Below are 24279 nucleotides of genomic sequence, written 5' to 3'. Positions count from 1 at the left end.
ACACTTTGCAGCCACACTTTGCTTTCCCAAAGTGTGGCTGCCATGATATTCTCTGACACCAGGTTTAGAGAACATTAAAAATGAGCCAGTATTGTTACCTCTTTTGCATATAAAGCTAGGTTTAATGACACAGCTTATCCAATCCCTGAATAAAGATTATTTCCCATATATTTGTACAAAATTCCCATTGCTTATATAAAAAAAAAAAAAAAAAAAATCAAAGCAGGAATATTTGGTGTACCTCAAATCTGGAAGCTGCGGCTAGTGTGGTGACCATTTTGTGGTAAATATTGAACATAAAACCTTTTGTAGTTTTTCAGTAAGCTCCACAAGAGTTTAATATAGGCAACTGCAACTTCTCAACTGATGATGCAAATAAAATCATTACAAATAAATTCCTATATTACTGATTTATTACAAATAAAATCTTAAATGCAGCTTAAAAAGCTATATCAAAATTCTTCTGAAAACTGCTATTACAGCTGAAAATCTCTAGTAGTGCCTGAGGTCTTGTAGCATGGAAAAAATTTTAAACCCTCAGGTATGACAAGATGCTGAGGAGTCTAAAATGCTGATGGAACTGAAATTCAGATCATACTTATGAGTCAAGTGGAACAAATTTTGGTGAAGTCCAATTATTTTGTTTCACCTTTGATGGTGGGACTGCTAGTAACCCTTATCTTTACCCCCCTCCCACCACCTAATGTGCAAGTTCAGAAACACTGCACCTAGTGTACTGGAGATGACCACTTAGGTGTGAACCAATGTAAGCAGAGGTCAAGTTGTAGAATGTGTCAGTTGATAAGAGTCATCTACCAGTGCAGTACCAACTTTGCTTATTGGAGTCTTGAATAGATGAAACCCATGACACCTATAATTCTCCTTCTCTGTTCCAAACCAGTCCGAACATGTACTGCAACTAGTCGGCATCCATTCATTGTCCAACTTCAAACTAGCAGAAACAACTTTTCTTCTTACTTATTTATCCTTTCAACTCGTGTTTTCTGATACAACCTTCCTGAAATTATAATCTATAGAAAGTCAAGTCTACTGTCAATAAGTGTCTTCCGTCTTTTCAACCTTCAATCCAAATGTTCCGGTTTTCAGAAAAAAAAAAAATCCTACAAATACTGGAATATTTTCCTTTGCAGCTACCAACCTTATATAATATAAATATGGAAGTGTGAGGTATGCTAGAACCTGCAATACAAAGGTGCTTGGATCCACTTTTTCTCTATAGATCTTTAGTCTATAGAGTAAAGCTATGGCAGACCAGATCTCCTCCATCATGCAGTATGATCTCTAAAATGGTTTTGCAGGCCAGTCACTAGATAGTCCATTGGACGGAACTTTCCTATTGGTAACTCTTTAGTAGGTATTCAGATCAGCTAGTGTATAATCTCACTTTCTTCACTCTGCTAAGTAGAGACTGGAGGGTGTTTGATATCTGGGATGGTGAACCTAAAACTTCTCTGTCTTTTAGACTCCATTCAAAAGAAGGCAGTCAGGTTAATTAATGATTCGTGGTTACAGTCTCTCCACTTCTGGCTCATACATGTTCTGCCTCTTTTATAGAGGCAGAACATGTATTGGCAGCTATAATTCTCCTCTGTTCCAAACTAATCTGAACATGTTCTGCAACTAGTCGGCATCCATTCATTGTCCAACTTCAAACTAGCAGCAAACTTTTCTTTTTACTTATTTATCCTTTCAACTCCTGTTTTCTGATACAACCTTCCTGAAATTATAATCTACAGAAAGTCAAGTCTTCTGTCTTCTCAACCTTCAGTCCTTCAATCAAAATGTTTGGGGTTTTCAGAAAAAAAAAAAATCTGACAAATACTGGAATACTTTTCTCTGCTTCTACCAACCTTATATAATATAAATATGGAAATGTGAGATATGCTAGAACCTGCAATACAAAGGTGCTTTGATCAACTTCACTTTAAAGCTAAATCTAGCAAAGACTGTTCACAGTTTGTAAACAATTGGGGGAAAAAACGATTGATGAATAACAGAATTCTTCTCTGCCAGTCATGGAATGGTGAGCATATTCCATTACTGATCTTTTGGAAATTGCCCAGTGTTTTAGGAAAACTTTTGATGAAATATGTCAGCAACATCCTAAACACAGCCTTACCAAACGTGTAAGATCTGTGTATAAGAACATTAGCATTAATAGAGGCATTTGATGCAAGAAAGCAAGCTTATGCAGCATCAGCCAAAAAAAAAAAAAAAAACCCCACTTCCACTTCACCCCTCTGTTTGTTCAAAATACCTGTCCAGCTGAGCCTTAAACTTATTTAGGCTATCAACCTCCACTACAAGGGATGGAAGTCTGTTCCACCAACCAACCACCCGCTGGCTAAAGGCAAATTTCCGCACGTCTATCCTACATCTGTCTTTCCTCAATTTGAATTTATGCCCTCTCAGGTGATTATTCTGAGCTAGAGGAAGAATCCCATCAGCATTGAGCATGCTCAAACCATTCAAGGCTTTATACACCTCTATCAGATCACCTCGCTGGTGCCTAGTCTCCAGACACTGTAATTTGCAAAACTTAAGCCTTTCTTCGTAAGACAACATTGACAACATTACTTTGACTTGTGTCTTCTGAGTTAAAAATGAACTTAAAAGATAAAACTCTTTGGATACTTTCCATTTTCAATCATTAGCCTATTAAATTCACTATAACAGAAAAAGCCTCAGTATATCTTTACCAGCCATATTCATGTAACTGGAAACTTGAAGTATCTTTTTCCAGTATTAAAATTACCCAGGGAAGATTATTTTACTGTTAGGAAAATTATATTGAAAAAATTTCAGTTGTAAGAAAAAAAAGTAAAAAAAAAAATGTAAAAAAAAAATTCTAAGTGATTTGTGTAGTGTTGGGAAAATGATGGAGGCAACAAATGAATTTGACAGGATAGGATAAAATGATTTCAGCCAGAGGATATCAAAAGGTGATGATTCCAGATTATTGATGTCTTTGACAAGGAGTTGTGCTGTGAATAATTAGTACAAGTAGTACAATTTTGTAATTGTACTGCTTGTATTAATTATTCACATAACTGATTACTGAAATTCTATATGAAAAATTAATATTTTTGGCAGATTGTAAATTGAAATGGACATCATTAAGATTGGATCTGATAATTACATATATTTAGTAAATCTCAAAACATACATGTAGTGATAAATAAAAGTAATATATAAGGAACAGTAAATGTACAGTTTCTACATTGCTAAGGCAGCCACATTTATAAGGTAGAGGCTTACATGCTTCCAACCTTGTTCCAAATTTGGACAGTATTCTGGTGATGATACTGCTATCTGATCTTTACTCTAAAAGCATGTTTTCTAGAACTAAATATAGGCAAATTTTAACAATCTTACCTCTTGCTGTATTGTACCATGTCAAAAGAAAAATCATGAGCTATTATCCTGGAAAAATATTTATTGGTGTAATTATTGAACTGCCTTCTATTTATGCTTCATTAATTAAAGATAATCACATGATTTTCGTATTTCAGAACAAGCTGTATACCGCGTTATGAGATGTGATCATGTAATTATCTTTAATTACATGATTTCATGTTTCATATAAATGATAATCTTGTGAAATCATGTAAAAGCTATATTAACCCCGGGGGCTCACATCTGGTGAGTATGAGCTTGTCACACCCAGGGTCCTGAGCTGGATATCATCATTCTTCTCTTTCTTGGTGATCCCCTTCTACTTTTCTCTCTCTCTCTCTCTCTCTCTCTCTCTCTCTCTCTCTCTCTCTCTCTCTCTCTCTCTCTCTCTCTCTCTCTCTCTCTCTCTCTCTCAGGGTAACTCGGGAGCTTTTTTTTTTTTTCCTGGTGCAGCATAAGCCTCAGGCTTCCTTGCATCATATGGCTGTTAATAATAATAAATAATAATATAATTGAAATATTTCACATTTCAATTATATAGCTTGTTTTCTCACTCTTCAGGTATAATTATTAAACTGCTTTCTATTCATGCTTCATTAATTAAAGATAATTACATGATGATTTTCATATCTTTCATTAGGACTATCTGCTTAATAATTTAATATAATTTAATAATCTGTTAATAATATTTTAGGATTATCTGTTACCGTATTGAAAAGTGTGGAAATTCCTGTTGTTTCGTAGACTTCTTAGTTTAACCTTAGAACTCAGGAAATCTGCTTTTCAAGACCTAGCTATCTGTGTATTGCAAACAAATGATCTTATCAATACAAAGAAACCAAATCAGTTCAATCCATTTAACATAAAAAAAAAAAAAAAACAACGGTTAATGAAATAAATGGAATCAGTTTAATTTGAAACAATATTTGAATGAAATACCAAATGAAATACTGAAGCAAATTCATATAATTATAGAAACATATCTGAAATTATAACGGGTAAAATCTGTCTTAACAATAATAATTCACCGAACAACAAATTTTGGGTCATATCGTGTTACGGACATGAAACTAAGTTTACTTTATAGATTTTGGGGTGCTAAACATGGAAATAGTGCTTAAAATGGCAGATTGATTCTTGTTTTTGAAAAAAAAGTAGTTTTTTATTTCTTACAAGGCATTTTTTATTTATATGGCAGTAAGATGTAGCCATGAACATACCTGTATCAAACACGGGACGTTTTTGCCTTTTGCTTGTATTTGCTTCAGGAGCATCCCTTTTCACCATCCAGCAATAATCAGCTAACATGGCTGCATTCCATTTGCTTTTGTATCTTTGTTCCATCGCTGTGATGTCTTGGTGGAAGATCTCACCATGTTTGCTGATGGCACCTCAGTTTGGTGGGAAGAAATCCAGGTGTGAGTCCAAGAAATGCATCTTCAATGACATGTTGTACCCCAGTTTTTCATAAGAAGTAATGAGATCTTCCACAAGCTGCCTGTAGTTGCTGGTTTTAAAATTTCCTAGAAAACCAGTTAACATTTCAAAAGGCTTTCCGCTCTGATTTCTCGCTATCAATAAGGACACATTCGAACTGTTTGTCTTTGAAAAGTTGCCTTATTTGTAGGCTAATGAAAACACGCCTACCTTAATCTTCTCTGTACAGTCTTTGGGATTTCTCTTACAAGTATGTAAATGCAGGACCATTCACTTCCAAACTCTTCACAAAATTTTTTCATGAACCCCAGTTTGAGGAGGAGTAGTGGAAGCAAAACTTTATTTGGATCTACCAGAGGTTCAAATGCTATGTTCTTCGTTCCAGATGTTAATGATTTTTGTTGAGGCCAACTCCTCTTCTCTCAGGTCATATCCTTGGCATGACTATCCCACTTGCAGAGAATGCAATACTTAGTATAACCCTTTTGTAGTCCTAATAAAAATGCGATTACCTTTAAAATGACCACATATCTGCCACTCATACTGCTGATAGTGTACACCTAAGAGGATGTTCTCCATGTTTGCATATGTTTATTTTTTGTGGACAGCAAGCACAAGTGGTATTGAAGGCAGTATATTTTCATTGTGTAATAACACAGCTTTAAGGCTAACCTTAGCAGCATATATAAATAGTTGCCATTCTTCGGGAATGCCTTGTGTTCATTGCTGTCATTAGACCATCAACATCCTTACAAACATTGAGTTCACCTTCTGTTTGATAGAATTTATCATAGTCATACTTCTTTTGAGTACGAAATGTCACCTTCACAGAATGACCTAAAAGATTCCATTGTAGCCTCGGGGCCAAAAACTCTGTCTTATTCTTTAGCAGTTCGAGATCCCTGATGAGGCCATTAAGCTCACTTTCTGTGATCTTATGTGGTTCAGAAGGATAAAGGTTTGGACATAATGGTGGATCCCTTGACGTAGACAACTGCTGTACTTCTTCGTGTATATCAAGTTGATGTTTATCAGTGTCTTCATCAGAGTGTACTAAGAAATGGTCGGTTGGGTCAGGAATAGGTAGTACTTTACTGTGAGGCATTGGACGAATTGCAGATGGTATATTTGGCTATGTCACTGTTCATTTTTCTTCATTTTTATCCCATTTCTAATAGAAGTAATAGTCTCTGACATGATTTGTTGACTCCCTCCATATCATGGACACTGCGGAAGGCATAAAACGTTCCTTTCAATTCACCCACGCATTGAATTTTGATGAACAGGTCCAGTAATGTGGAGTCCAGTTCTTGTCCTGGTCGCCTTCTTTACACCCAAAGTACAATAACCTCAGGGACTCACATCTGCTGAGGTGACAACATATTATCACGTGATGTAGAGCAAGGTGACATTTGCTCATCATGTGATAAGAGTGAGGTGTTACTGAGACTGCTGTGTTGCACAGCAGAAATAATGCTGTACTGCAAAGGGCTTGGCAAATCCAGGGTCCTGAGCTGGATATCATCATTCTTCTCTTTCTTACTTTCTTGGTGATTTCGTTCTACACTCCCCACGCTAACAATAATAATAATATATAGGCCTGTTTTTTAAGGCTCAATTTTAGGGACGCTTTCTTGAAGCTAACGTGACTTCTCTACATACGTAACAGAAGTCATCTGGACCATTCACACAATTACGGCATATTAATCTTACACAACACAAATACTGCGCAAAATGCAAGAATCTCATAGAGAACAATCGTTAATTGAGAACAAATCACCCAGTAGCTAGCCGTATTTGAGGATTACTGCAACAGAGTTGGGGCCTCCATAGCCAGGTGAACAGGAGCAGCAGTGCATAGCGCACACTTCTTGATTAGACCGGGGTTTGAGCCTGTGACCCCCAAATATGGAGGATGTGGAAAGGTCAGAGAATGACCACCGCATATCCCCGGAGCAATATGGCCTTAGTTGCTAATGCTCCTAAAAAAACCAAAATAACAAAATAACAAAGCAACAGAGTTGAAGACGCATTTGAGGTGACAACATATTATCACGTGATGCAGAGCAAGGTGACATTTGCTCATCATGTGATAAGAGTGAGGTGTTACTGAGACTGCTGTGTTGCACAGCAGAAATAATGCTGTACTGCAAAGGGTTAATGTTTTCTTCATGTTATGTTTTTTATTATTATTATTTTTTTTTATCATGCCTGTATTAACTTCCCAAACTATTAGTCCTCTGTCCACTGAGAATAAACAGTGAATTGGCCTCGATTCACTGTTTATTCTCAGCATAATCTGAAGTAATGCAATGGATTTCTTAGTGGTATGTAAGTATCTGCAGACAAATTTCATTTACCCCTTTGAAGAAAGTTTATCAAAAAGTGATCATCTTGCTTGAGGACTACTTTTCCCTCTTTTTGTTTTATTTATCAGTTGGATGGATCTTTGGCTTAGGATGAATAAGGTTAAAAACAAATTTTAAACAATCAAAAATATTTCTTGACTGAATATCTAAGAGTACGAAAGAGGTTGTTTATGCATGGGTATGGCATTTCCATCACATCTACTACCCACGTAATGTGAATGCATCGTTTATTCATATCTCATATTGTGAACACCTTCACAATGAGTTGCCTAGGTATTGCACTACTTCGAATAAGTAACATTTCTCTGGTAGAGAAAACTACTGTTACGTATTCTCAGATGGGCACCACCACCACCCAGACGGCACCTTTTTGAAGCTAGTTGGCTTCATCAGTGAGTGGGCAGGTACCCTGTTGCAATAGTGACAACCCAGTTATGAAGTGTACCTCCACAATATGAGAGATGCTTGATGGTGTGCGCGGTAAACCATGCACACCATACCCATGCAACCTCTTTCAAATTTTAAACAAATCTGAAAACAAGTAACTAATAGTATCAAATATATATTATACACATGTTTTTTATTTAAAAAAATTTTTATTAATAATATTTATATACATAACAAGCAGAAATACAAGGTGTTGCTATTAAATAGCTGCATGGGCAGCCACTATACACAAAGTGCCACACTTTGTTTGAAACAATGGCAGCAGTTGTCTGCCAAGGCACATTCCAACATGCTCATTCATTTTGCATTGAGACAGGTTTTCATTACCTTGTGTTTTTTGAAGGTTTTACAGAAAAATTAGACAAAAGAATTGAATAGTGAATCAACCTCAAATTTTTAACAAAACTAAAGAAAACACCAACTGAAAGCTATGATTACATCAAGTTTATGAGGAAGATATTGTGTCAAGAGATTGCATATTCAAATTGCATAAAAGATTTTTAGAAGGAAAAGAGAATGTGGAAGACTATGAATGACCAGGTATCCATGAAAAGTGGACCGGGTAAGGACATTGATTAGAAGTGATCATTGTTAAAGCATTAGAATGGTTGCCTCAGAACTCACTATGGATAAATAAATTTTAACTGAAAATTTAGGCTTGAGGAAAACGTGTGTCAAGATCAGGCCAAAAATATATATAAATTCTGAATGAAGATCAAAGAATGAGAAGACTTCAAGTCTCTGAAGATGTTTTGAAAAAAATTGAACATCCAGACTTTCAGATTACTGCTAAAGAACTGCTGAAGGCTTCACCACTGCAATAAATGCCAGAGAAGTTGTCTCCAAATACAATTGAGGACTTTGTGTCCAAAGTTTCCCATTTATAATTAATCTGTTTTTATAGCATCTGTAAATTTTGTTAATTCTATCTCCAAGACCATAAGGCCATGATGGGCTTACTTGTATTTTTGTTTTGATATTAGAGAGCTATTAAGTGCTTGATAATTCCTATATTCTATTATATTATGAAAACAACAGGGATTACCTTTATTTTAGATATAGGAAGCTTCTTTTCCTAGTCCAACGCACTAATAAAGGGCATATCAATTTTACAAAAAATGCGGGACATCTTCCCCACTGTCAGAACCTTAGTGTTCAGACCCCTCAGTCTCAACATTGAGAACCCAAGACAGAAGTCTTGAGCACTCAACATTGAGTCTTGAAGTTTTTTATTTAAAAATTGTTTTTTTAAATAAAAAACATTGTGAATAATATATATTTGATACTATTAGTTACTTCTGTTTTCAGGTTTGTTTAAAAGAGGAATGGTGTTTGAAGACAGAAGTCTTGAGCGCTCAGTGTTGAGACTGAGGCGTCTGAACCCTAAGGTTCTGACAGTGGGGAAGATGTCCCACATTTTTTGTAAAATTGATATCCCCTTCCCAAAGAATTATTAGTGCGTTGGACTATGAGAGTTGGCTGGAAAAGAAGCTTCCTATATCTAAAATAAAGGTAATCCTGTTGTTTTCATAATTGTATTTTTGTATATCAACAACTTGTAACTACTTTAGTATATCAACTTGTAACTAGGAACTCAGTGATTTTGTGATAACTGAGAAGAAAGTGAAAAAGAAATTACCGTGCCTCAAAGTAAATAAAATATACAGGGTGAGGGAAACTTGTTTATGTTGATGGAATAATATGCCAATATATCTTTAAAAATTGTAAAAAAAAAACAAGAGTAATTTGTTTATTTCAACCATACTTGTAGAAATCTTATTCGAATTCTTTTTTTCTCACAGGTCCTTTTTTGTCGTCTAACTGAAGAACAAAGGGAGTTATATAAGAAATATTTAGAATCTCCACAGGTTGCTGAAGTTGTAAATGGTAGCTTAATGGTTAGTATTGTCTGCTTAATGAAATTTGTGAATTTAAGTATGATGTTGTTAGTTTTGCATGTAACTGTCAGGTATATGCAAAATACCTGCAGGCACGTTGCTCATATAATTTCAAGTAAACAGTTTTTCACAACTGAAGGTAATACAAGCATAATGTTCACTTTGCAACAGTTTTTTTTTTTTTTTTTTTAAGAATTTTAGCCAATAAATGTAATTGGGTGTGAACTGTCAAATTAAATGCAAAAATTCAAGAACAGGGAAGCATAAAATGTGTCAGTAATATCAATATCAGTATCTTTCTTGATTGGTGGTGCTGCTGCTGCCTGGATTTTTACATTTAATTTGACAGTTCACACTTTGATAGTGTGGACTGTCAAATGTTCTCTTATTTTTTTGTTTTTTTGGTGCTATTTGATGTGCTAAGTTGGGCAATTGTGGGCTTGTCATTTCCAAATTTTAACCAAAAAAAAAAAAGTGTGTGTGTGTGGGTATATATATATATATACACAGCGTGATTCACTACCAGTCCAACAAACGTGCAGGCGGTGTAGGGGACACAAAGACAAATCGGAATCACATAGCATTGCAGGGTCTGAAATGCCTTCGTCATGCAGTAGGGGACATTGAACGGGAGGTCACGTGAACAGCGATCCCGCTGGAAGTCAGCATTTGCGAACTGTTTTCGTTGAAGAAACCAAGTAGCAAAAGTCCTCCGGAGTGGATAATTCACAGGCTCCAATGATTGGACGCGTTGCAGATGGTATGAACTCATTTGGTTTGTTGACAGTATCCTCCATACAGTGGATTTGGAAATACCCAATCGTTGGCCTATCGCTCTCGATTCATGGTACCTCTCGTGAAACAACCAGTCTCGTGTAACCTTCTGTGCACACGTGCGAAAATCGTATGATGAGGAGCATCATACGATTATACACAGGGTGATTCACTACCATTGTAGTGAATAACCTGTATATACAGGGTATATATATATACCCTGTATATACATATATACAGGGTGTGTATATATATATATATATATATATATATATATATATACACACACACACACACAGGGTGATTAACTACCATTGCAACAAACTTGCAGGAGGTGTAGGGGGCACAAAGACAAATCGGAATCACATAGCATTGCAGGGTCCGAAATGCCTTCATCATGCAGTAGAGGATGTTGAACGGGAGGTCGCGTGAACAGCTATCCCACTGGAAATCAGCATTTGCGAACCATTTCTGTTGAAGAGACCAAGTAGCAAAAGTCCTCCGGAGTGGATAATTCACAGGCTCCAATGATTGGACGCGTTGCAGATGGTATGAACTCATTTGGTTTGTTGACAGTATCCTCCATACAGTGGATTGGGAAATACCCAATCGTTGGCCTATCGCTCGAGTACTCATACTCGGATTGCCTTCTGCAAGATGTAGGACATTCTCCTCATTGTCTGGCATCCTTGTCATTTGCTCTCGATTCATGGTACCTTTCGTTCGCTTACGTGAGGTGCATGTCGGCCAGTTGAACATTTGAATACTCGTCCATCCTACTGCCTCGGGAACCGGTTCATAACCTCTACAGATATATAGATGACCTCATAGCAATCAACTGCCCTAATTTCATCAAGGATTATGGACACTTATACCCCAATGAACTCATACTGAAAAAAACAAATAACATTGATACTACAGCCCATTTCCTGGATCTGGATATTAAGTTAAAGAACAACATAGCCACCATCAACCTGTACAACAAACATGATGCATTCAAGTTTAATATAGTCAACCTCACACAATGGAATTCAAATATTTCCAAAGGAGTACATGCCAACGTTATTCTAGCGCAAAGCATCAGAATAGCAACTATTTGCAGCAATAATGAAACAGCTATTGATAACATCAGGATATTATACAAAACACTTATAAACTACCATTTTCCTAAAGCATATCTTTGCCATCACATCAGTAAAGCCCTTAACATCTTAAGCCACAGAAAACTAAAGGATATTAATATAAATAGCATTATCAGTAAATAATTATTCCCATACACATCAAGTATGTATATAGTGTAAATACAATACACTAGACCTCTGTGGTGTCTTACAGTCTAGAAAACTCGTACCCACCAATTGGCCTATAAGTGTATTAATCTTGTAATTATATTCAAGCTTAACTTTATTTCATTATACCACTCATTTACACAACTGACCTTAAATACATGATGCACTCACTCCCAGACATTCGTTCAGGATCCTAACTATAGGAACGGGTTTGCAACCCCAAAGGGTTTACAAGAAGCTCACCGGCACACACAGAAGCACCTAGCAGAGCAGTTCACTTGAATGATAAGGCACCTGGAGACAATCCCAAAGTTTCTCACCGAAGGAGTCACATATCTGAAGCTTAAAGACTTAAAGAAGATACAAGAAACCCGGCGAAATACAGGCCAATTACCTGCCTCCCAACGATGTACAAGATCCTGACCAGCTGCATAACCAAGAAGATATCAGACCACTTAGAGAGTCAGAACATAATGGCCAAAGAGCAGAAAGGATGCAAGGAGAAATTAACCATAGATGCCGCAGTTATGGAGCAAGCCTACAAGAAGGACCACAACCTATACACAGCCTACGTTGATTACCGCAAGGCCTTCGACTCCGTACCTCTTAGCTGGCTAATAGAGACCCTGAAGAGCTACAAGGTCAATCCGATAGTGACAAACTTCCTAGGAGCAACAATGGCGAAATGGTGGACCACCATTAAGATCGAGAATATCACAACCAGGCCAATCCCCATTAGAAGAGGAATCTTTCAGAAAGATGCTCTGAGCCCACTGTGGTTCTGTCTAGCACTCAACCCGCTATCCACCATGCTTAACAGCAGCAAGTATGGATATAATTTCAAAGAAGGAAGAAAGAACCTGTACACCTTCAACCACCTGATGTACATGGATGACATCAAGCTCTATGCGGCACCGAGAAGCACCTCCAGCAACTACTCCGGATCACCGAAGAATTCAGCAAGGACATCAGGATGGAATTTGCTCTAGACAAATGCAAGACCTACACACTGCACCAGGGAAAATTAGTTGGCCGAAACTACCAGCATTAAGAGATCGAAGCTATGACAGAAGGAGAGGCCTGCAAATACCTAGGAATGATGCAGGCTCGGCAGTTAGAGCACAAGGAAATCAAGAAATGCCTGACTGAAATATATCATCAGAGACTCAGAAGCCTGCTGAAAGCAAAATTGAATGGAGGGAACACAGTTAGAGCCATAAAAACCTATGCACCTCCAATACCAACATATTCCTTTGGGGTCATAGATTGGACTAACACCGAGCTAGAAGATATCATGTGAAAGACAAGGACAATAATGACCAAGAGCTGCCAACACCACCCGAAGTCAGCAGTGGAGAGACTAACAATAGGTCGGAAAGAGGGAGGAAGGGGCCTGATAGACTTGATAGAGCAACAGAAAACACCGATGGTTAACCTGAAGGATTACTTTGAGAACAACACAGCACCACTCGACCAGGCCATAAGGAAGATAGATAAGTGGTATACCCCACCCAGACGGCACAAGAAACGAAGTTAGAAAGATGGGCAAAGAAGACACTCCATGGCAGACACTACAATGACCTCCATCAAGATCATATCGATAAAATTGCTTCCAATGCATGGCTCACAAGCGGGATGCTCTTCCCCGAGACTGAGGGATTCATGCTTGCCATCCAAGACCAGGTAATCAACACCAGAAACTATAGAAAATACATCGCAAAGGAGCCCGGAATGTCAGATGACACATGTCGATGATGCCACCTGGCCTCAGAAACGATCCAACACGTGACTGCACGTTGCAAGGTGATCACCCAGACTGAGTACACTCATAGACACAACCAGGTAGCCAGGATAATACATCAGAAGCTAGTGAGGAAATATCAGTTGACCAAAGACAGTGTACCATACTACAAGTACGAACCCCAGACAGTACTGGAGACCCGAACCCACAAGCTGTACTGGGATTGCACCATAATAATGGATAAGACCATCACGCACGATAGACCGGACATAACCCTTGTGGACAAGATGGAAAAGGCTACCTACCTGAATGACATAGCGGTGCCCAACACTAGCAGAAAACCCACGAGTAAAAAATTAGGAAGTACACGAAGGAAAGGTGGCATATGCAAGAAGTATCGAACATCCCGATCATCGTGTCAACCACCGGTATGGTGCCAAAGACTCTACCTAGCAGCAATAGGCCTCCCAGAGAACACCTACAAGGAACTCCAGAAAGTCGTAATCCTGAACACCTGTAGGATAGTCAGAGATTTCCTCGACCAACAGTAACACCAGACGTTACAACCACCCTGTGTACTTGGTAGCAGTACCTGTCACATAGTGGAATCCCCCAATCAGGGAGAAATAATATAAGAGCAACAATAATGATGATGCCCACATTTCACTTGGTATGCCTGAGTATATCATTATGAAGTTACCTATTTCTTTGGATCCTTTGTTCTTTTTTGTTTTGGTAATGACTGCTATGTAAATATTTCTTTTTTCTAGTTCCATGGTCAATTCATCTAATTTATGATTTATTCCCCTGTTCTTAATCGTAGTCCTATATCCATTGCCTAGGTTTATCCTTGAGATCCGTCCAGTTTTTTTCCCTTCGAGTATTTGGAATGCCCCTCAAATAGGTTACCAGCCTTTCATGGAGTAAGTCTAGTGGTGGGGCCTCTAGACAGACTTCGGGTACAGCATTTCCTCTGTATGTGATGGGACAGTTATACCACTGTGACTTGGTTGCCAGAGCCTCATCTGTGGAAACGGGTCAGTTTTCCACAAGAAGGTGAGGTTGACATTTGGGTAGGAGAAATTATGGAATGCATGTCACCACCCCTTGAAGAATCCTGGCATGTATTTTATTTATATTAATCTTAGTTATATATATATACAGTGATGGTAATTTGTTCCACAAAACCCATTGTATGTTGAAGCTGTTGTAAGTTGAAACCAATAATACTCTGATTTCCTGTAATTCATTCCCCAACAATACATTAAATGGATATTTCTTACATGTTATACTTCCTTTTTACATTAAAAATGAGTGTTTTATAAAGATTATTTAATAAATAGTCATAAAACAAACAAATTAGCATTTGCCTTGGACTTGAAGTGAAGAGCTGATGAAATCAATGGTGGCGTAGTGGTGGTGGAATTATACCAAGCGTCAGGTGACTTTTCAGTCTTTTCCTGCTACTGGTAAAGAAACTGTCCAAAGTTTTTGACGACTTTTTTTGTAGCTTCCTAAAGTAAGAAATGACTTTGTATTCCATTTTGCCCATCATGAGTTCAGTGTTGCAATGTTGGGGTGTTTTTTTTTACCATCCCAACAAAAAATTACAGTCTTCAACTGACACATTTTAGGTGTCTTTTTCTTCTGCTTCCTCTCCAGTGTCAGTCTTTGTCATTTTCTCCAACTCTTTTAACTCCTCTGTTGCTAGCATCAATAAGGCCTCCACATCATCTTCGGCAACCTCCAGACCCAGTGATTTACCAAGAGTAACAATATCATTGGCCAAAAGCACCGTCATCTTCAAATCCGTCAACATTATGGATAATTAAAGGGCAGATGTTTTATGCTTTTATCTTATGGTCTGAGTTGTGATTTTTGCAGTTTGATAACCAGTTTTTTCTCTGACTGCTCAGAGCACGTGATGTTGATAGCTCTCTTCTAACTTCTCACCTTTGCTGGTTTTCCCAAATTCTTTCACCACTGTTTTTCCTCCAGTATTTCACATCAAGATGATGGAACTCCATCCATTTTGTTGATATAGTCAGTCCGTAGCCGAGTGGCCGGGAGTGGGAGTGCAGTAGCACATGCTCCTTGAGTAGACCAGGGGTTCAGGCTCCTGACTGCTAAATACGGTCAATCTGCCAACCCGCACTGGACCAGTGTGGCAGATTATGGTCCATTTCCCTCAACATGAATTGTTGAGGAGGCTTCCATCCTGCAGTGGGTTGATAATGGCTGCAGTTTTTTTTTTTTTTTGTATAACACTTGTTTACACTACATGAATTTGAACACACAATTTATAAATAGGGAAATGATGTCGCATATAACACAAATTGTATTCGCTTATGCATGATTCGCCTTTGTAATTTACAAGAAATGGCAGTTGAACATGGTGGAATCACCCCAACTGAACACAACAATAGGAATGAAAAGAAGATTCTGAAAATTTATTTGTTTTTTTATATGATTGAAGATTTCATGGAAGGGGAAACACATTTCGCTATAATAACATAAAAACCCACAGAATTCCAGCTATCGGTATTTTTGCAAATGCAATTAGATCGAGTTTACTACCTTTTTATAACAGATTCCCCAATAAACCGGAAACTGCAAATTGTTTTTATTGTTTTATGGTAGTGGCCTCTAGAAATGTGCTATAGTAAAATGTGAGCTCATGTGAGGTGATAGTGTGTTTCTGCTTTTACTGCATTGTTTATTCATTTGCAACATGCACACTGTGCTGTTTATGTGCATCAAGCTTGCCTCCTCATTTTTGTTCTTTTTATACTTGTGTGTGCTCTATTCCCTAAAATGAGTAAAATACTTGAAAAAAGTGTGAAAAGGAAGCTTCCTGGTGAAATACTACAGGTTCAGAGAGAAAACAAAAAGCAATATCGATAAAGGAAAAATGCGAAATGGTGAAACGCTTCGAGCGGAATGAAAGAACATGTGATATTGTGCATGCTACAGACCTAAATGAGGCAATGCTGAGAACAATTAGAAAAAATGCAGAGAAAACAAAAGCATCTTTTATAGCAGGAATAACCTAATGGGTAATTAAATCCATTAGATCAAGACCAAAGAATTGGAAGAGATGGAACCTCTGTTATCTGTTTGTATAGAAGATGGAACAAGTTTGCTTACGATAAAAGCATTACCAATTTTTGAAGACCTCAGAAATAAACCTGAAAACCCTCAAGAAGTGCCTCCCTTTACAGCCAGTAGTGGCTGAATTTAATAATTTCGGGAAATGTTATGCTTACCAGAATGTGAAATTATCAGGTGAAGCTGCAAGTACAGATGAAGCAGCAGCAAAGGCATTTCTGCCAATACTGAAAAAACTAGTTGAGGAAGAGGGCTATACGTTGGACCAAATTTTCAACTTGGATGAAACTAGACTATATTAGAAAAAAATGGCATCATGAACATATATCTCAAGAGAGGAAGCACAAGCTCCAGGCTTGAAAGCTGCTAACGATAGATTGACTGTTGTTAGCATTAGCATTAGTTGAGGCATATGATGCAAGAAAGCAAGCTTATAGAGGATCAGCCAAAAAAAAAAAAAAAAGTTCCCATTTCACCCATGTGGTCACTCCAAATGTTTGCCTAGTTCAGCCTTAAATTTATTTAAGCTATCAAGTTTCACAACAACAGATAGAAGTCTGTTCCAGCAATCAACTACCCACTGGCTAAAAGCAAATTTCCACACGTCTATTCTACAACTGTCTTTTCTCAGTCAATCTATGCCCCCTCAGGTTCTTAATCTGAGCAATAGGAAGAATCCCATCAGCACTGAGCTTGCTCAACCCATTCAATGCCTTATACACCTCAGTCAGATCACCTCGAATGTGCCTAGTCTCCAGGTGCTGCAATGCAGAACTTAAGCCTATCTTGGTAAGAGCACCCCATTCTTCCCCCTCACCAATCTTGTTGCGCTTCTTTGTACCCGTTCTAGCAACTCTACATCTTTCCTAAAATGAGGCCACCAGACCTGTACACAGTATTCAAGATGTGGCCTGACCATTGCCTTGCACAACAGGATAATCACCTCCCTGTCCCTGCTAGCAAAATTCCTATATATCATTGACAAGACCCCATGACCTGCTCTGGCAGCCCATCTGCACTGCTCAGCGAACTTCATATCTGACTGCACAATTACCCCCAGGTCTTTTTTAATTTCCACTTCCCTGAGTGTAATACCACGTTGGTACGTTTCTCTTGGGTTACTGCTACTCAGTGCTTTTTTTTTGTAAAAAAAAATAGGTGACAGTACTCATTCTTTGCTATCAGGAAAAATTGAAAATTAAAAGGATATAAAAAGTAAACTAAAAACTTATTTCCTGATATTGTTACTTCAGTAGTAATGTTTTTGGAATAAGAACAAATTAATTATATTAACACATAGTTTATTAAGCATAAATTTATTATAAAGTATATAAAAAATAAGTCAAAGGTGAGTCTTATTTAATAAATAAAATATAATAAGTAAAATGTAAAAATAAGTATACAAAGTAAAAAAATAAGTAAAAATAATTTCATAATGAAGTTTTATAAAATATTCCAAATTTTTATTAAGTTCTCATCCAACCCAATATTCTGAGTTCTTTTTTTACTGTTTATGTCTGTTGCTAGATGACGTTTCTGAAGCAGCCATGAATCAACCTATTTTGCTGGATCGAAGCGTGTCAGCTGCGGGCCTACAATTTTAAGAAACAGTAGTGAAGAAACTGTTTTTGTCATCATCGAAGCTCTGGTTGGGCTGATGATCAGATTCATTTGTGAAAATCCTCGTCACATTCACTTGATGAAACTGGTATCGTACTCAGAGCATTTATTGAATTCTTCAATTCTTCCGAAATTGTCTTTTCAATTAGGTATTCTCGAAACCCACGAATTGTATTTCTTTCGTTTAACTGAAACCTAATTGATAATTTTCTAATTTCATTCTCACCAAATGTCGTGGAAGTTGATAGCCTAAATAAGTTTAAGGCTCAGCTGGACAGGTATTTCGAACGAACAGAGGGGTGAAGTGGAAGTGGTTATTTTTTATTTATTTATTTTACTTTATTTTTTTTTTGGCTGATGCTGCATAAGCTTGCTTTCTTGCATCAAATGCCTCTACTAATGCTAATGTCACTTGAGAGTTAGTATCTTCAGGCCAATGTTTCCTATCAAGTACTCGGGCCGACGCTACGAAATCAGCACTTTTACTATCAAGCAGCCTGCTTTCTACTGATTGTTTCAAAGTCCTGTAGAAAGCCCCTGGATCGATTGGAGAATAATTTCTGTAGTCTGTCCCATGAAGTGAAACTCCTTGAAATCGTAGATTTTCAGCAGCTTTGGCGGCATTTCTGTAATACTGTCCCGGAACTATTTATCTTTCAAGAAAAAGTTGCACAACAATTTCTATATTTTTATTCACCCTGTACAAATCTATATCACGCTCCTGGAAGTCCAAGCTCAAGTCTGATAATTCTTGAAGAGCATCACACATTAAACCTAAGTCTAATATAAAGTTTGTAGTCGTAATTTTCTTCTGCAATCCTTCATATGTACATCTTTCTTTTTGGTCCCACATCCAGTCATTCTTTGCTTCTTGAAAATGATTAACTAATGCCTCATAATTATTCCAAACAGGCAAAACAGACTGGAAGCTCGATGCCACCCATTGTGTGCTTAAAATTCTGCCAATTTTTAATAGTTCAATATCCAGCAATTTGGCGCACACCTTCAATTCTCTGGCATTTTTTGGAGACGCTTTATACATGACATAAAGTTTATGAATAAATGCTTTAAATCTATCGATACCTGCAACAGATTTCACAGTATCATCAACTGATAGTTCTAATTGGTGATTAGCACAATGCCACACTATTAAAGAAGAGAATTTTTGTTTCATTAGTTTCGTAATGCCACTTTTACTACCCATCATAGGCGCCTCCGTAGCCAGGTGGGAAGGAGCAGCAGTGCATAGCACACACTTCTTGATTAGACCAGGGTTCGAGCCCGTCACCACCAAATACGGAGGATGCGGAAAGGTCAGGGAATGACCACCACATATCCCGGAGCAATATGGCCTTAGTTGCTAATGCTCCTAAAAACCAAATAACAAACTACCCATCATAACAGCTGCACCATCACATGTGACACAAACTAAGTGAGTTTTTAAATAGTTTTCCGTCATACTGTATGACTGAAGACAATCGAGCAGAGAATCAAATATCCCTTTTGCAGTAACACTTTCGAGTTCAATCAAGTCCAGAAACAAATTTACGGGAGATCTCATTCCACAGTCAAATATACAAGTTTGAACGTAAACGATCAAAGCAAATTTCCTACTCACTGTGGTCGGTTCGTCAGTTATCAGTGAAATTTTACTGTTCGACATAACGATTTTTGTGGTTCAAGATGTTAATGCAAGTGTTAGCATCTTGAACTCCTCCACCCTCCAGTTCCGATAATGATGACAACCAACTGCCACTTTCCCCATAATTCCGCTGCTTCAACTCTTTCCCTCAAGCTGTCTTCATTCATTTATTTTTAAGGTAGGAACCTAAATTTAAATTATTATCTAAATTTAAACCTAAATTTAAATTAAAATTATTAATTTTACATTTTCAAACTATGTAAGTGTTTCTTTATGATTATTTATTGTATTAGTAGTAGTAGTGGCATGTGAAGTAAGAAAGCAAATGTATGAGCTTATGCAGCATCAGCCAAAAAAAAAAAATAATAAAAAAATAAATCAAAAAAAAAAAATAAATGAATAAAATCACACCATTCCCTCCAAATGCCTGTCCAGTTCCTCCTTAAATTTATTCAACCTATCAACTTCCACAACGACAGATGGAAGTTTGTTCCAGCAATTAACCACCTGCTGGCTAAAGGCAAATTTCCGCACATCTATTCTACATCTGTCTTTTCTTAATTTGAATTTATGCCCCCTTAGGTTCGTAATCTGAACAAGTGGAAGGATCACATCAGAATTCAGCGTGCTCAACCCATTCAAGGCCTTATATACCTCAATCAGATCACCGTGCAGGTGCCTAGTCTCCAGCCACTGCAATTTACAGAACTTAAGCCTCTCTTGGTAAGAGGATCCCTTCATTCCCCTCACCAATCTTGTTGCCCTTCTCTGTACACGCTCAAGTAAATCTACATCCTTCCTAAAATGAGGCCTTCAGACCTGTACACAGTACTCAAGGCATGGCCTGACCATTGCCTTATACAGAGGGATAATCACCTCCTTTTCCCTGCTAGCAAAATTCCTATATATCATTGACAAAACCCCATGACCTGCCCTGGCAGCCTGTCTGCATTGCTCAGAAAACTTCATATCTGCCTGCACAATTACTGCCAGGTCTTTTTCATTTTCTACCACCTTAAGTATAGTACCACACAGTTGGTACGTTTCTCTGGGGTTACTTCTACCCATATGCAGTACTTTGCATTTGTCAAGGTTAAAATTCAGTTGCCACTTCTTAGCCCATCTGTCCAAATTATCTTGATCCTGTTGCAGTAGCACACTGCCATTACTGTCATTAACAACCCTGCCACCCTTTGTATCATCTGCAAACTTCGACATTAAGCCTGATATACCTTCATCAATATCATTGATAAATATACAAAACAACAGTGGACCTAACACCGAACCCTGTGGGACTCCACTAATAACTTTAGTCCAAGACAATAACATTTGTGTTTGGTAATGTTATGGTTACAAATGTGTGTTCAATCTTGAGTGGTCAGAACCTAACCTTATTTTTGCCATAAGGCCTGTTATTTATATTGCATGAGAGTTTCTAGGAACACAACTATCATATTATAGAATGACTGACTATAATAGCACACTATATGCAACATTCAGCAGTTTGGGAATCTCTGTTCTTGCAAACATCCACAGTTTCTTTAATAACCAGGTAACTGTCCAGAAGTGTGAACAAAACTTAGTTAAATTGCTGACTTAAATTGCTGAATCAAGTGCTGACATTTATTGCAAAAAAAAAAAAAAAAAAAAAACACAAAGACAAATTGCCTCTGTGCTTGTTTTCCCTGCCCTGATTGGTAGAGAATATGGCATCTTTACCTGAGATAATCAACTTCTGGATATGATAGACATATCCAAAGTCAAAATAAGAATTAGTAAAAAATCAGAGCTACAGGGCTCAGTAACTTTGGTTGTATTCTGGTCGTAACTTTGGATCTGGTCGTATCTCTATGAGTGTAGGAATTCATTAATTCATTTTTTTTCCAATTTTTTCATCTTATTTTATTCGTCATATGAGAGAGAATTGATTGGAAGCGTTCCACAAAAAAGATTGAGGTAATCTCTTACTTTTTGATAGACATATCCATAAGCCTGTCATGAATATTGGTTCCTTAAAACAAAACTATGTTTTCTACTTTGCTCCCTGCATTACTTTTCTCATAAACTGTTATTAACTCTGTACAAATCACAGATTATCCATACCATGAAATATCTTCCCATATATGTGGGTTGCCTTCCCCTACAAACACAGACTCTTAACTGTATCAGAAGAAAACTCAAGTTAATTAATGATCTTTGACTTAAAAGTCAATCTGCTCTTTCACACAGACATTTAGTTTGCCTTTCTACAGCGGTTTCTTGGGCACTGTTATTTTGCCTTGTATTCTATATAATTCCATCTTTTTTCTTACATATTAGTGGACTTCCATTCACAGTTTAGCTCCAAATTTACAGATCTAACTGTTTCTTTTCCTTACTTATTCTTCTACTTTTGTTCTTTTGGAACACCTGATGTGTTTTGTGAAAATTAAGGTTCGTGGAAATTTAGGTTTATTGTTAAAATGTATCATCTGTCTTCTCAACCCACACTGTATTGGTATTAATCATATATAGTTATGTGATATACATCTCAATATTTTGGCTCACCTAAAAAAAAAATTTCTGATATTCTTGTGTGTTTTAACACATTGGACAGACAACTCATGTAACCCGCTAATATTTATAAAATCAGACAGATGCTATACTATTATGATTTTCTTTTATAGAGAATCTGAGTCCTCATTTTGAATTTAAATCAATGTTTGGAAATTTTACCAAATCAAAAATTAAAATAGAATACTAAATATAATAAATGGGATCTTAAGGTTATATTTTAAGTCAAGAAATCTCTTACCTGAAATATTTTCCAGGAATAACTGCATCCATGTAAGATGTAATCAAAATAGAATAAAATTGTTTCAAAGACCTGCTTAAAGGAAGGGGAAAACCTTACAACAAGACAAAGGAACAAAAATAAGCTTATACCATGCATGCCAAATAATTGAGAGTATAATGGGAAAAGGTTACCCGAAGCTTTTTGTCTATACCACCTTCAAAGGGGAAGCAGGCACATATCGAAGGCTGTATATATTGTCCCAGCACATTCCATTCTCGTATTTAAAAAGCGTGGGGGGGAATGAGTAGGCAAAAGGAAGAGAAGCAGGATAGAAGGAAAATTCCCACTCCTTCGTATTTCGCTAATAGTTTGAGAATTTGAAAATCTAGGGATTTAGAACAGCATAATGGTCATTTAGAGGAAAGAATATGAAAGTTTCCACTCGAAAATCTGGGTGCGTGACTACTCGTCCCCATTAGTAGAGGTCCTGAATTGGGGGGCTAAACAAATCCATGCAACGATGGAATGATACTAAGATCAATGATACTAAGGCTTTCTGTTTTATTATTTTTCGCTGCATAAGGACCACCGCTATGCAAATCTATTGCATCGGTGGTTAGTATCATTCCATCATTACATGGATTTGTTTACCGTTTGAAATGCAGTGATTCCCTGACCATTATTGGCCTCGTGGTCCTCTGTCGAGATGGGACATAATGGTCAGTCTATTTTATTTTATTTTATTAATTTTCAGTTTATTTGGTCATGTAATGTTGTTAGTTAATGTTTCCACTTTAGTGAGATTTCACATAATTTGGAAATGGGTGCCATCGAGGGGGCGCCACTAAATTTCTCTTAATTGGCTTAATTTCTAAATTATTTTAGGAACATTGCTTCAACACTACTCTTTTCTTCTTTAAACCCCCCCCCCCCCGATATTTTTCTGTTATTGTTATTTTATTTGGTTCAGTTCATTTTCACTCTACTGGTTTGCCATGCTACTGGCAATATTTTATTTTAATTTAGCTTATATATATATATATAGGCACATGAGAACAACGTTACAGCATGAGAACACATTGTTACATAGCAGAATCCAAAAACACACAAAAGCAGTTTAAAGGTAGCCTCAAATAATAAAGAAACAATAGACCGGACAGAAAAATTTAGCTCTGAGTTGGTAGCTCACCACTTAGATACAGGACATTACTCATCCTTTGAAACACCATAATCTTAGACAAACAAGACATAAAATTTAAGTTAGAAACCAGTGAAACTCTAGTCATACGATCAACAAACAAATCAATAAACATACATAGACGAATAATAATTTCAGAGGAGTGGGATCTAAAACCAATATCCTACAAATTCAAATTTAATTACAAAATATAACCCCCCCCAATTCAGTATCTCTACTAACGGGGACGACTAGCCACGCACCCAGATTTCTAATTGGAAACCTTTCATATTCTTTCCTCTAAATGACCTTTAAGCTGTTCTAAATCTCTAGATTTTCAAATTTCCAAACTATTAGTGAAATATGAGGGAGCGGGAATTTTCCTTCTATCCTGCTTCTCTTCCTTTCGCCTAGATGCTTGAATGGTAGAAGACAGTGTCATCCCCCCCCCACATACACACACTTTTGAAATATGACAATGGGACATGCTGGGGCTATATATATATATATATACAGCCTTTGACACGTGCCCGCTTCCCCTTTGAAGATGCTATAGATGAAAAGACCCCTTCAAGCTTCGGGTA

The 24279-nt window shown here is 37.2% G+C and overlaps 1 protein-coding gene across 1 annotated transcript in view; it reads left to right on the top strand.

The window, feature by feature from the left end:
* Positions 1 to 24279, top strand: part of LOC150083150 (DNA excision repair protein ERCC-6-like) — a 382705-nt gene that overhangs the window by 219548 nt on the left and 138878 nt on the right. Inside the window, exon 9 of the mRNA XM_090377075.1 lies at positions 9473 to 9568. Coding sequence (XP_090233201.1) covers positions 9473 to 9568 — 96 coding nt within the window. The remainder of the gene's footprint in view (positions 1 to 9472; positions 9569 to 24279) is intronic.

This window comes from Mastigoproctus giganteus, chromosome 7 (assembly GCF_048544385.1).
Source record: "Mastigoproctus giganteus isolate SK-2022 chromosome 7, ASM4854438v1, whole genome shotgun sequence".
Lineage (NCBI taxonomy): Eukaryota > Metazoa > Arthropoda > Arachnida > Uropygi > Thelyphonidae > Mastigoproctus > Mastigoproctus giganteus.
Note: the sequence above shows the minus strand (reverse complement) of the source record. Positions and strands in the feature narration are given on the sequence as shown.